At 44.0% G+C, this 12381-nt stretch overlaps 2 protein-coding genes across 2 annotated transcripts; both read left to right on the top strand.

Moving 5' to 3' along the window:
• Window positions 1-2320: 2320 nt before the first annotated feature.
• LOC133220986 (arylacetamide deacetylase-like 4) lies at window positions 2321-6760 on the top strand. The gene is made up of 4 exons (XM_061369505.1): window positions 2321-2532; window positions 4556-4772; window positions 4974-5037; window positions 5740-6760. Exons 1-4 carry the CDS (start codon window positions 2362-2364, stop codon window positions 6512-6514), a joined length of 1227 nt encoding a protein of 408 aa, XP_061225489.1. The 5' UTR covers window positions 2321-2361; the 3' UTR covers window positions 6515-6760.
• Window positions 6761-6893: 133 nt separating this feature from the next.
• Window positions 6894-10196, top strand: CFAP107 (cilia and flagella associated protein 107). Its single transcript, XM_061369522.1, has 4 exons — window positions 6894-7319; window positions 8200-8313; window positions 9116-9293; window positions 9913-10196. The coding sequence occupies exons 1-4, from the start codon at window positions 7179-7181 to the stop codon at window positions 10194-10196; spliced, it is 717 nt and encodes a 238-aa protein (XP_061225506.1). The 5' UTR covers window positions 6894-7178.
• The last annotated feature ends 2185 nt before the right edge of the window (window positions 10197-12381 follow it).

Raw genomic sequence — 12381 nt, 5'->3', positions numbered from 1 at the left:
GCTCTAAGGCTTACTTTCAGCTGAGAAAGGTGCATCAAAGATAGGCATAAAGATACCTCACCTTTAGTTAAGCGAAATGGCATTTTTTTATATACTGCCAGTGGTACTGCTGGTGGGTTTTATTGCTTCTTTCATACTAGCAATTTCAATCCAGGTAAAATTTTAATCCAATAACTCCAATTTTAGTATCCCTCCTGGAGTGAATCATCCTGGAAAGCTTTAAATTATCCTTGCTCTTGTGATTGGTACATCAGCTATGGTGAGTTACGTTGCCATTATTTATATCAGAAATGTGGTTTAGGTGTTATTTTTGTAAGCTAATGTGTAAGTACCAGAATCCTGCTGGCTGCCTACCATCCTATCAGCAGAATCGGGGAGTCCCTTACATGCTGCTTTCTTTGCTTTGCAGAACCTCAATGGGCATGCACTGCATATGCAAGAGGTCTTAGAGGGCTCTCATATTCCTCCAGATATGAGGCTGAAGTATAGGAAGTGGGTAAGCCCAGATCACATCCCTGAAAAATTTAAGGTCAGAGGTGTAAAGCCGTGTAAGTCCACTGATTTTATTGCTGAAGTTTATGAGACAGTGAAGAGATTCTGTGAGCCCAACCTGTGCCCGCTGCTGGCCGAAGATGCTGTGGTTCAGCAGCTGCCTCAGACTTTCATCCTGACTTGTGAGTATGATGTGCTGAGGGACGATGGCTTGCTTTACAAGAAGAGACTGGAGGACAACGGTGTTCCAGTGACCTGGTACCACCTCAAGGATGGATTCCATGGAATCATAAGCTTCTATGATTACTGTGGTTTGGCATTCCCATCTGGAAAAAGGGGATTGGACAGAATTGTTAAATTCATAAAAGGCCTGTGAAAACAACTTTCCTTCTTTGTATTTTTCCCACTGACTGTTTAGGCTCCCAAATCTCAGATAGCACTTGTCAGCAAAAATGTGATGTGTAAGAATACCTATTTTCATATTAATGAACTTCTGTCTTTGTCCTCATGAGACTCTTGTCAGTTCAGTCTCTACAGCTTTAGTATTTTCCACATACCGTGTTTCAATCCCTTTTCTTTCAAACCAGTATCTATCTGATTGATTCCTTGTATTTCATTACCAAATTATGTAATTCTATACGAATGATGTCTGTGGAATGACTTGGAAGAAATAACTCCTGTGAATTGCAGCCAGGGTCTTTGTGATGTCCATTTCATAAGCTCCAAAGCATGAGTTCATTTTATGTAGCTAAAAAGCACCAGGTAGGTACGTAGTGAGCTGTAAGAAAAAGTTAGAGGAAAGCTCTGGAAATACAGGCAGAATTGAAGTCTTGATAAGGAAAACCAGCAGATTTTCAGTGGGCATGACAGATCCACATCTGCAAGAGCAGTAGAGGCCTGAGTTAACTGAGGACACCTTGCGCGAGGCAAGTAAGGGCTGCCCTGAACTTGAACTCACTGTAGCTCTACAAACTCCTACTTAATTTTGGGATGTTTCTATTATGCCACTGAAGCTCAGGACAAGACCTACTGGTTGAAAGGCAACACTTAACGTAGGTTTTCGAAAGCCAGTAAGGATCAGTGAACTGGACTCTTGATCTGTGTATACTGGAAGGTTTAGCTTAGAGACAGAAAATATGAAGCAAAATGTTCTCCTGTTCTTTCAAAGAATGGTTCCCCAGTATTATATTTTTAGAATTTATGTTGTGATGTTCTTCATACTTTGAGTTTTATTTACAGGACAAGGCAGTGTATTCCTTGACATGATGTTTTATTATATTTTGCTGATAATGCAAGAAGAAACAGTCATGAGCGTACTCAAAATAGTAACACAGAGAAATTAACAGCCTAAGGAAAAGATAATCCCCAAACTGAGGAAATCAGAAATTCTTACAAAAAGAAACGCCGTCTTCCATTCAGCTGTCACAGTGCAGAGGCAGCCCTTCCCTCAGCTTCCTGCACGCTGCCGTTAGACAAAGAATCCCTACGTTTAGGGACAAACTACCAACTGCCTACTCCGGGCGGTTTGACGATGGAGCCGCCAGGGGCACAGGATGCGCCGCAGCCCGCTGGCGCTGCGGGTTCCCCCGCCTCCGGTAACGGCAGCACCCGGCAAAGCGCCCGCTCCCACTCTGCCGGCCGCGGGGACGCGCGGCTCTAGGTCACGCACCGGCTCCTCCTTGAACCGAGATTACTGCGCGGCTCCCGCGCGGCCTCCCCCCGGCCTCGCCGCCGCCCGTGCCATGACCCCGCGGGCGGCTCTGCGGAGCTGTCACAAACGGCCCCTGACGCCGCCGGTTCGGAGGGGGGCGGGCGGGAGCTGCCGGGCCCCGCCGCGGGCCGGGAGCCCCCCGGGGCCTCCGCCGCGCCATGGCGCTGCTGCCCGCGCTGCTGCTGCTGCTGCTGCTGGGCCTGGCGGCGCTGGCAGCCGTGGTGGCCGCGGTCCTCCTCTCCCTGCCCAGCTACGACATCCCGCCCGGGGTGAACCAGCCTGCCAAGCTGCGCCTGGTCCTGGCCGTCCTGCTCGGCACGGCCGCCCTGGTGAGTCGCGCCCTCCGCCCGCTTGTGGTCCCGGGGAACGGGGGACTGTTTCCACTGAGCACGGGGGGGTCTCAGGTCCGGCCCCTCGCCGGGCATCCCCTCGCGGGGAGGGCGGGCAAGCCCCGGCCCCCGGGCTGCGCTTAGGAAGGCAAAACCCCAGGAGGCTGGGTTCGGATCCGCATGTCCTGCGGCTCCCCGCGATGAAGCACCTCACCGCGACCCAGCTCCCGGTCGGAGCGGCGTGCTGAAGCGCGCTAGCGGAGGTTGCCAAACCACGGGGCTGATTTGAGTCTCCAATTGAGAGCTGAGCCGGTGCTTGGGCTGATAACTGCCCTCTGCTTCAGGCGAAGTCACCTTGCACAAGGAACACTGCAGCCCTTCAAGGGCTCCTGCCGCGCTGACATTGATGGTACACAATCCGGTTAGGGCTGCTTTACTTAATCCGTGGACTCCCTTTTACAGCATTGCATAAACGGCATTAGAGCTCCCCTAAACTCTTCTCGTGTCACTAGTTGTATCTTTTAATGGTTTTAAATCTTCAGTTCTCTCCTTTAGCCAACACATCACTTTTGCTATCATGAAGACCTTGTTCTCCATGCTGTTTCATACCTACACCATTTATATCCTCTTGAAAGTTACTGACTAAGGTACCTAGCTCTTGTGAATCCCACTACCAGGTGACAATAAGGGAGTGGATAAAGACAGACTCTCTTTGAGCAGTTAAAAATCGTTTAGTAACTGAACTGTAACAGTTTGATTCCATTAACTAATTTGGTTCGCAATTTCTTGTTTCTTCACTTTTTACATAAGATTTCTGAATACAGCATGGAGGAGCATTGCAAGAGCATCAGGAAAGGAACTTTCTTGATTGTGCTCAGTAATGTGCAAATAAAAAGTGGTAACTAATTTGCACGATGCAACTCAGTACTTGAGATTTGCAAATTCATTGAGTTTTATGGGCTAATTCAGGAATATTAGTTTATGCAATGAAGAACTAGTAGAAGTTTTATTGCTGTTTCAACATAGGACATTTCATTGTTGTTGTCATGTTGCTATCACAAAGGTGTGCAGGACAATGCTGACAACTAAGGGTGTTCTCCAAGGCACCCACTTTGAGTAGCCTGTATCAAATTTCTGATGTGACATAGGACTTGGGTAATGCAAGTATATTTACAGTCTGTAGGATACAAGAGCTTGGGAAAACTGTTGTGGGTTTGGTTTTTCTCCTGAATCAAAGAGCTTTATTTTTATCAGACAAGAAAAATCAAATTGCTGTATGTGAAGACTAGATTTTTCAGTCTGATTCTTCACATTCCAGTGGTCCTGATATGTTAGAAGCTAAAACTAATCGAGGCAAACTTAAATACTCCTTTCTGGCTTTTCTCTATGGCTCCTCTCAGTAAGGGGATCTCTCACTTCCATAAGACTGGGCATTCCTACCAAGAAAACCAACCGTGGAGTTACTTTTCCTCACTGCTTTCCACGGATTTATTAAAGCAAAACCCAAGGACTAACCAAGTGATGGGAAGGAGCTCTCTGAGCAGTACTTAGAATACAGGAAACCATTTAGAGAGGGTTTGCAATACGTTTGCATGGCCATTATCCTCCTCTGGGAACAGTCCTTGTGGTAGTTATTCTACCATCTTGTGCTATTATTGCTGTATCTTCTTACAGTGTATTTAGAATCATAGAATACTTAGGGTTGGAAGGGACCTTAAGATCATCAAGTTTCAAGCCCCCTGCCATGGGCAGGGACACCTCACACTAAACCATATTACCCAAGGCCTCGTCCACCCTGGCCTTGAACACTGCCAGGGATGGAGCATTCACAACCTCCTTGGGCAACCCATTCCAGTTGCCCAGGGAGGTTGTGAATTTCCAGTATTTGTATTTTACAATATTACCCTTCTTCTGTGTTTAAATTTTCCCTCAATACAGTTCAATATAAGTATGATGCAGAGTTTTTGTAAGTTGGCTAACTCAAGACCTGTAAAGAAGCCTTAATTTCTTTTACCTTTAACAGGGAAGGATTTTGGAGAAGACGGGACTTTGCAATCAAATCACATTTGGCCGATACGTGCGACAGGGACGGAAACTAGGGGTGGATCCAAAGCTTTTCATCCAGGATCTGCAGTTTAACAAAGTACCTGTGAGGGTTTATCAGCCTAAAGCTACCTCTGATGGGCGAAGGAGAGCTCTCATCTTCTTTCATGGAGGAGGCTGGGTATTTGGAAGTCTTGGTAAGATACTTGCTGGAAGGACTGTAGTAATGTAGAAAGAAAGTTCTCATCTTTCTATAAAATTGAAGTAAGAGGAGGGTTCAGCATGGGGTGTGGGAGGAAATCTGAAGATAAATGCATGCCTTTCTGGAGTGAACATTCCCCAGCTGTCCCAAGCATTAGGGCAATAGCACAGCACTAATAAAAACGTTTCTTTTCCAGATACCTACGAAAAAGTATGTCGCTACCTATCCAGAGAAAGTGTCTCAGTAGTTGTATCTGTTCAGTAAGTGCCTGCCCTCTTCTGCTCTTTGGAGGTGATTGTTGCTGTGGTGTCACAGCAGAGCTGCACTGGATTTGGAGATGTGCTTTTTTTCAGAGAAATTTCTATTGAATTCCATGAAGTCCATAAAGAGACAAACAGCGATAATGGAGATATCACAGCTCGTGAGTGTTCAGGCCCTGATACACTCAGAAAAGACCCAAATGGAAATATTTGTTACATTAAGAAAATGTCAATAAAAAACTTAGCTTTGAAAGTCAATAAAAAATTTAGCTAAAAAAAAAATATTCCTTGTGCTGAATGTATGAATAAGGTCCTCAAAATAATCGTATTTATAGAAAGAGAGTAATCACACTGCATTACTCCCACTTTACACTTAGGAAGTAGAGGCACAAAATGATGAAATGATCTTGTCAAGGATACACAGGGAGTTTTCAGCATGACTAAGAAATGTACAAAGTCTCACTCAGACTTGTTATCAAAAGAGAATCCTACTTTACTGAATCCTGGTGAGTAAGTTTATAGTTTACAGCCTACCTGCAGTCACTAACTGAGGAACGCCTGCTCAGGGGGTAATGAGTATCCTCACCTAGAGGAAAAACACCTCAAAATGATAGGGCTGGACGACAGGATGAGATACCATTTTCTGAATAATACCAACAACATTTCCTTCTCTTACTTTTGTTGTCTCTTTCTGTGTGCTAGGTATCGTTTAGCCCCTGAACACAAATACCCTGATGCATATGAAGACTGTCTTAATGCCACCATACACTTCATGAAGAATGCAGAGCACTACAGCGTGGATCCTGCCAACGTAACTGTCTGTGGGGACAGTGCTGGGGGCAATCTGGCAGCTGCTGTTAGCCAGACCCTTGCAGGTAGATCAGACCTCCCCAGCCTGCGTGCTCAGGTCTTGATCTACCCAGGCCTGCAGGCCCTGGACTTCAATTTACCATCCTATCAGCAGAATCGGGGAGTCCCTCTCTTATTCCGAGAACGTGCTGCTTTCTTTGCTTTGCAGTACCTCAATGGGCATGCACTGCATATGCAAGAGGTCTTGGAGGGCTCTCATATTCCTCCAGATATGAGGCTGAAGTATAGGAAGTGGGTAAGCCCAGATCACATCCCTGAAAAATTTAAGGTCAGAGGTGTAAAGCCGTGTAAGTCCACTGATTTTATTGCTGAAGTTTATGAGACAGTGAAGAGATTCTGTGAGCCCAACCTGTGCCCGCTGCTGGCCGAAGATGCTGTGGTTCAGCAGCTGCCTCAGACTTTCATCCTGACTTGTGAGTATGATGTGCTGAGGGACGATGGCTTGCTTTACAAGAAGAGACTGGAGGACAACGGTGTTCCAGTGACCTGGTACCACCTCGAGGATGGATTCCATGGAATCATAAGCCTCTATGATTACTGTGGTTTGGCATTCCCATCTGGAAAAAGGGGATTGGACAGCGTTGTTAACTTCCTAAAAAGCTTATAGCAAACATCTTAGATTCCACGAGTCTGTTCATGCCTCAACTTAGGAAAATGTCCTTTTAGGATATTGAATATCAGGTGATCAGTAGTCAATCAAGAGCAGCACTAACAATGACATACAAGGCTCATCAGAACCTCATTCCAGCTCTTAGTTGGAATATGGAACATGCAAACCTTCTACAAGCTTGTACCATGCTGCAAGCCCTTATCTCTAGTTATGTCAATAAAGAAGAACATAATTTTGAATGGACATCCTGGTTTATTTCACTTCTTTAAAATAGAATTTGACCATGATGAGAGACTGTGTGTGTGCAGGTGTGTGTGGTGCAGTCTATAGAGGAGTATGTATCAGGGTGTTGTGAGACAATATAATATACTGTGCTCTGATTCTGAGCTGTATTAGAGAAAATATCCAGCTGATTTTCCTGGGTTAGGAACCATTGTTTTGGTCAACAGGAAGTAGAATGTGGTTACTGGAACAACAATCACCATGGGGACAGCAAACACAAACGGTTCCATGGCTACGCAGTTCCATGCTGTCACTCACATCACCCAGCACATAGGCAGGCAGAAGTGGAGCCCCTTTCTGCCCTAGTTTTAGTGCTGGGCTACTGAGTAATCTTTCACCCATGTAACTTGAAGGACAATTCTAACAACCACTGGGGGTGATGCTGTTGAGACGAAGACGTGTGATAGCATCGCAAAACGATGGCCAGGACTGGTGGAAAATTGAACCCAGATATTCCACTAAAGTTCTCATTGGAAACTGGCTGGAAGAGAGGAAAAGGGGAAGATCCAGCCCTGTGGAGGTAGTGTACTGCTGCGGTCATGAGCTGCAGCCCAGGCTTATCTTGGAAGAGTAAATGAAAGGGAGAAGGATGAGCACTTTGCTTGTCCTACATCATTCTGTTCATGATCTGCCATTCTTCTCCCTAAGTCAGGACAGCAAGGCCTGAGCACAGGCTAATGTGTGGTTCCCACTGCATGTAACCTCAGCCAATTAAAAATGCTGTAGTTCTTTTGGCAGTCACTTCAGGCTGCTTTACAGCTTATATACAACAGTATATATACCAACATTACATAAAAAGGCTTCATTAACCCGTCAGTTCTTACTATTACTTGTATCAGAGAATCTTTTATAACTTGGATATTGGTGTAAATAGCTGGTGAAAACATCTTTGCTCGCAGAGCTGCTTGCAGATTGCACAGCCTGCTTAAGAGCTGACCTCAATTTCAGCATTATACATTTAACTTCATCAAAACATGTCAGTTGGATTCAATAGTAGAGCTGCAGAGGGCAAATCCTCCTGACTCTGCTAAAATGACTTCCTTTAGATTCTTTTTTTTTTTCCCTGGAGCAAAATGCTAGACTATACTGCAGAGGCTGACCTGCTGTAGCAGAAGTGGCAAAAAAGGGACAAAATACCCCCCCCCCCCAAAAGGGTTTATTGGTTCATGTGGCAGGGGTAAGTGTTTAACACCATGAATAATTCTTCCAGGGCTGTCCAGTGTCTTCCATTTACACCAAGGAATCAATCAGAATTTTACAGTGGTGGGTTACACCAGCTGACTTTACTCTCTGAGAGAAAGTACATAGCATAGACCTCTGTCCAAATAAGTGCCTTTTAAATGCAGCTCTTGTAATTATCAGCTTGCCTTAGCTCTACTGAGTGTCATGTCTCTCTCTAGTTCAGGAAAGACACTGGGAAACTGAACCACAGCATATACAGAACAGACTTCGTTTCCTTTCCAGATCACAAACCAGAACAAACACTAAGGAGAGTCATGGTGCAAAAAATGGAGGTAAGGAAAAGGAGTAACAAATTAACAAATTCACATTTTCAAAATGTGTAAAAAAAGATGCTGCAGCTCCATGGCCAGTTCAGAGGATCCAGAGCTCCCTCGTATGTTTGATTCAAGCAGTATGCCAGTATGCCTTCCCGAGGTAGCAAAGGCACATGCTTCTTGGTACTCTCTGGTTGTTTCCCAGTCTCTGCCTTGGAGGGTGGCCAGGGGACATGAAGAAAACCAGCACATTTCTACCACCTAGGACTGGGGATTGTGTCTTCAGGACGTTCCCTGGGCTTTAATATGAGCTTGCTAATAAAAGAGGATTATTTCCATCAGCATACCTCCACTTCATAGGAACAAACTGCACTTAAACCTGTCCCAGATCTTTCACTTTTCCCACAAGGATCATCTGCTAGAATGTGCCTTTCCTCCAAGGTGCTTCTCCACCACCAAATATTCTTATCATCTCTCCTGACAGACAGTTGGAAGGTAGTAAACGTAATGCTAGTGCACACTGAAACACTTAAGCAGCACCAGACAATCAGCTTTTCATTTGCAGGCTTTTTAGATGTATCTGCAAATCTATGATGCATGTGTTCAAATGAGACCAATCAGTTCTCATTACATACTGATGTAGTTGCATTTACTTGAAATGCAAATGTCATTACTTTCAGGGATTAAATTCTAAGTAATGTAAGTACTGGCCAAGTTTTGTGATACCACTGGGAGGGCAGTCTGACTCTAAAGCATGCTAAGCCAGTTGAGGCCTGTGTACAAAACCAATCAGTGTGGTTTCATGTACATCTCATTTCAGGGCCTGCCAATGCAGCACTATTTCACCCATCATGAAGAGCCAAGGAGCCGCAATTTAGTATCGGAGTATGATGATAAATACAACAGACATAGTTACAACCCTGTGCTGCCTCCCCTCCGCAAGTGGAGTGGACCCAAGTCTTCCTGGATTCCTCAGAAATCAGATTTCCCCATTACTGGTAGTTTTTGGCGTTATTAATTCAATCAGTTGGAACATGGTGCAGTAGCCAATATATAGAGTTGGAGCCAGGAACCTCCTGTTTTAATTCTGTAATGGATCTTGTGGTGAATTCTGGCTGATTTCTTACCCAGTCAGTAGCTTGTTTTTTGGATTGATGAAGTGGAAATGTTGCCCACACAATACTTAATCACCACGGGAAGCACTGAAGGGTAGTGCAAATGAACAGATTTCTCTCCCTTATTCAATAATGCAAGACACCAGCTGAAAAGGAGAGCTGTGAGACACATCTAGCAGCAGAATTCCCGGAGTATTACTGTTTCTAAATTTAAGTGTACGTTAACATACATCTCTGTTAACTTTTTAAGTACCTACCAGAGAGACTATAAAGAATCAGGACTCAATTTATACAAGTAATGCTGTCATATCAATATTAAAGAGTGACTTTTCCCTTCCAGCTGGAAGGTAGGCACACATGCCCGGGGAACAAAAAGATCTGTTTTGTCCTTAATCTCCTCTCCAAATAGTACAAGTATTCCCTATGGCATCTGTGGAGTAAAAACACCAGGATCAAAAGTTTTATTCTATCATTTCTAACATTCAATCATTTCCTGCCTCAGAACCACCCACCAACTATGGCCTTCTTGAGCACCTGATGAAAAAATGGCACAAGAAAGAAGGTGGAGTGATGAACAGTGTCTACACCATTTCCTATGAAACCCCACGGATTCCTGCTTTTGCTACTCATTACCAGAGACAACCACCTAAAACCCCTGTTCTCCCTTTCATCCAGGGAAGTCCTCCCCAAAATGTTAGTGGAATCCTGAACTATGAAAGGCTTAGAAATATCTGCAAGTCATCAGCTGACTGGAGAGAGCCAGCAGAGCAGTGTCTAAACTGCTAGGGTGATCTTAAGTACTACTTAATACAGCTTCGCTCATGGACGTGGGAATGATCTGTTCCATGCAGAAGCAATGAGAATTAGGTTATCTAGGTGGAGGGCTATCTACTAGTTAGAACAAGTTGCTGGCTGCATTCTGACCTGCAGATGGCTGGGAAATTTTCAGAACATATTAAATCACTGAAAAAAAAAAATTAATCTGTTGGTTTCTACTCAATTAATAGTTGCAGAAAGGAAAAAACCAAGAACAGGACTGAACTTGAGAGGATATAAATCTCTTAATTGCTTTGTCCTTAGTTGTGTTTTCCATTTTTACATAGCTTGATACCCACTTGCTTAAAGAAAGGGTAGAAAAGGAACTTTGTGTTATTCCATTATGTGCCTAAAACATCCAACAAAAAAGTAAACATATGGAATGGCTGCCTGCCTAAGGACAAGGGGAACCAAGGTTTTCCCCACTGCATAAACAAGCAGACCTTGATTGCCCTTGGCTCTACATCCTGAATGGCACTTAGTGGTAGATAAGCTGCAGAGTGAACTGCATTAGCCAACCTTACATTACCAAACAGTAAACCTAGAAGAAATGGCTGTGGGTGTCCTTTATACTGCTGGATGGGCCACCTTGACACCTTACTCAGTCGAGAAAGCATGGGAAGGCCCTATGTAGAAAATTGGCAGAATCCAAACTCTTATTACACTGTTGTGCAGCTTCTGCATCTAAACCACATCTGGTCCTGAGGAGCCATGTGCAAGGTTCAGCTACTGTTGGTCTGAGGCTTAACAATTAACTTAGATTAAATATATCTGGATTTAAGTGAGTACATACTTATCTCTTCATCAGTTTTGTTCAAAACTAGCAGTTACATATTTATAGTAGCAAGATAAAGCATATACCTTAGTCTTGGCACGGACAAGCCTCTGGCCATGGTCTATCCAGAGTTTTACTTCTGCAACATTTCAGTCACTGTGGTTGAGGTTTGCTTTTTCAAGGTTGAATTTTCAACTGAAGGACACTGATGGTTCAGATGCGCGTGTAAAGCAACAGCGGCACCTATTGGCAAAGTGATTCCTCACCAAGCTGGGAGAGATCCCAACTGTCTACGGGGCCCATGAATCACAAAGCAGCTTTGGTAATGAAGTCTTTTAGAGATGCAAGAAGCCTGCTAAGAGCAGAGCATTATCTATCTGGCATTACTTGGGCTTCAAAGCCCCAGGGAGATCAAAGGCAATGAGGAAAAACTGACAGCAAAAGATGTGAAAGCAGCCATTGAAACACAGCCAGCTATTAGTGCTGTGCTGCAGAAAACATGTTCTCTTGACCAACAGCTTTAAAATAATCCATAAAGAAGGCATTCCTCACAATGAGGCAGAAGTTGGCAGCTACAGGAATTCTTGTAGCCACAAGGAAGTCCATATAGATTAACTTTATTACTATGGAAGTATGACAATTAAAATGTATTTTTCTGTTTATTACCCATGTGCTAAGCTTTTAAATGAAAATACCAGTCAGGCATGCATCCTAATAACACAACAAAGCCCATATAATATGTAGAATAAACCTTAGAAAACTACACAAAGATAGTCTTTACTTCATGCAACTCTCAGTTTGCTTAAAAATCTGCTCATCAATCATTCATAGTTATTAAATATTTACAGTAAATTGTACATTTATGGTTATTACCTGCTGTGCTTCTAGAACCAAAGCACATATATGGAAAGAAATGGCCGGATGATGTACAGGGAATTACTGAGATGCACAAGTCCCACCTATGAAACCTCTGCAAACATTAATTCCCAATCTGGAAGCTGGGCAGTGCTCCCCAGTGCAGGGCTAAGCTGTTCAACTGCTGAGGCATTTATCAGTAAAATATAAAACTACAACACCCAAAGGGACCACACCAAGCTCAGTAGCTAAGTAGATGAAATGCATTTTGATAGGGAGCTTCTTAAACAGACAAATGAACAACTCCACAAGACATGTCAGTTGTGATTAATAACACCCGGGAGCAAAATATCCACTTTGAAGTGTTTAACTGATTAGCTGTTGTCACTTAGCAATACTGAGCATCCAGCCCAGATATAAGTCTGATGATGAATGGCTGAGGGACCTGGGGGGGTTTAGTCTGGAGAAGAGAAGGCTCAGGGGCACCTTACCACTCTACAACTGCTTGACAGGAGGTTGTAGTGA

The sequence above is a fragment of the Neopsephotus bourkii genome, unplaced genomic scaffold, assembly GCF_033783945.1.
Source record: "Neopsephotus bourkii isolate Nb327-2 ecotype Australia unplaced genomic scaffold, CSIRO-AGI_Nbou_v1 NB_1500, whole genome shotgun sequence".
Lineage (NCBI taxonomy): Eukaryota > Metazoa > Chordata > Aves > Psittaciformes > Psittacidae > Neopsephotus > Neopsephotus bourkii.
This window is presented reverse-complemented; position numbering and strand designations above follow the sequence as displayed.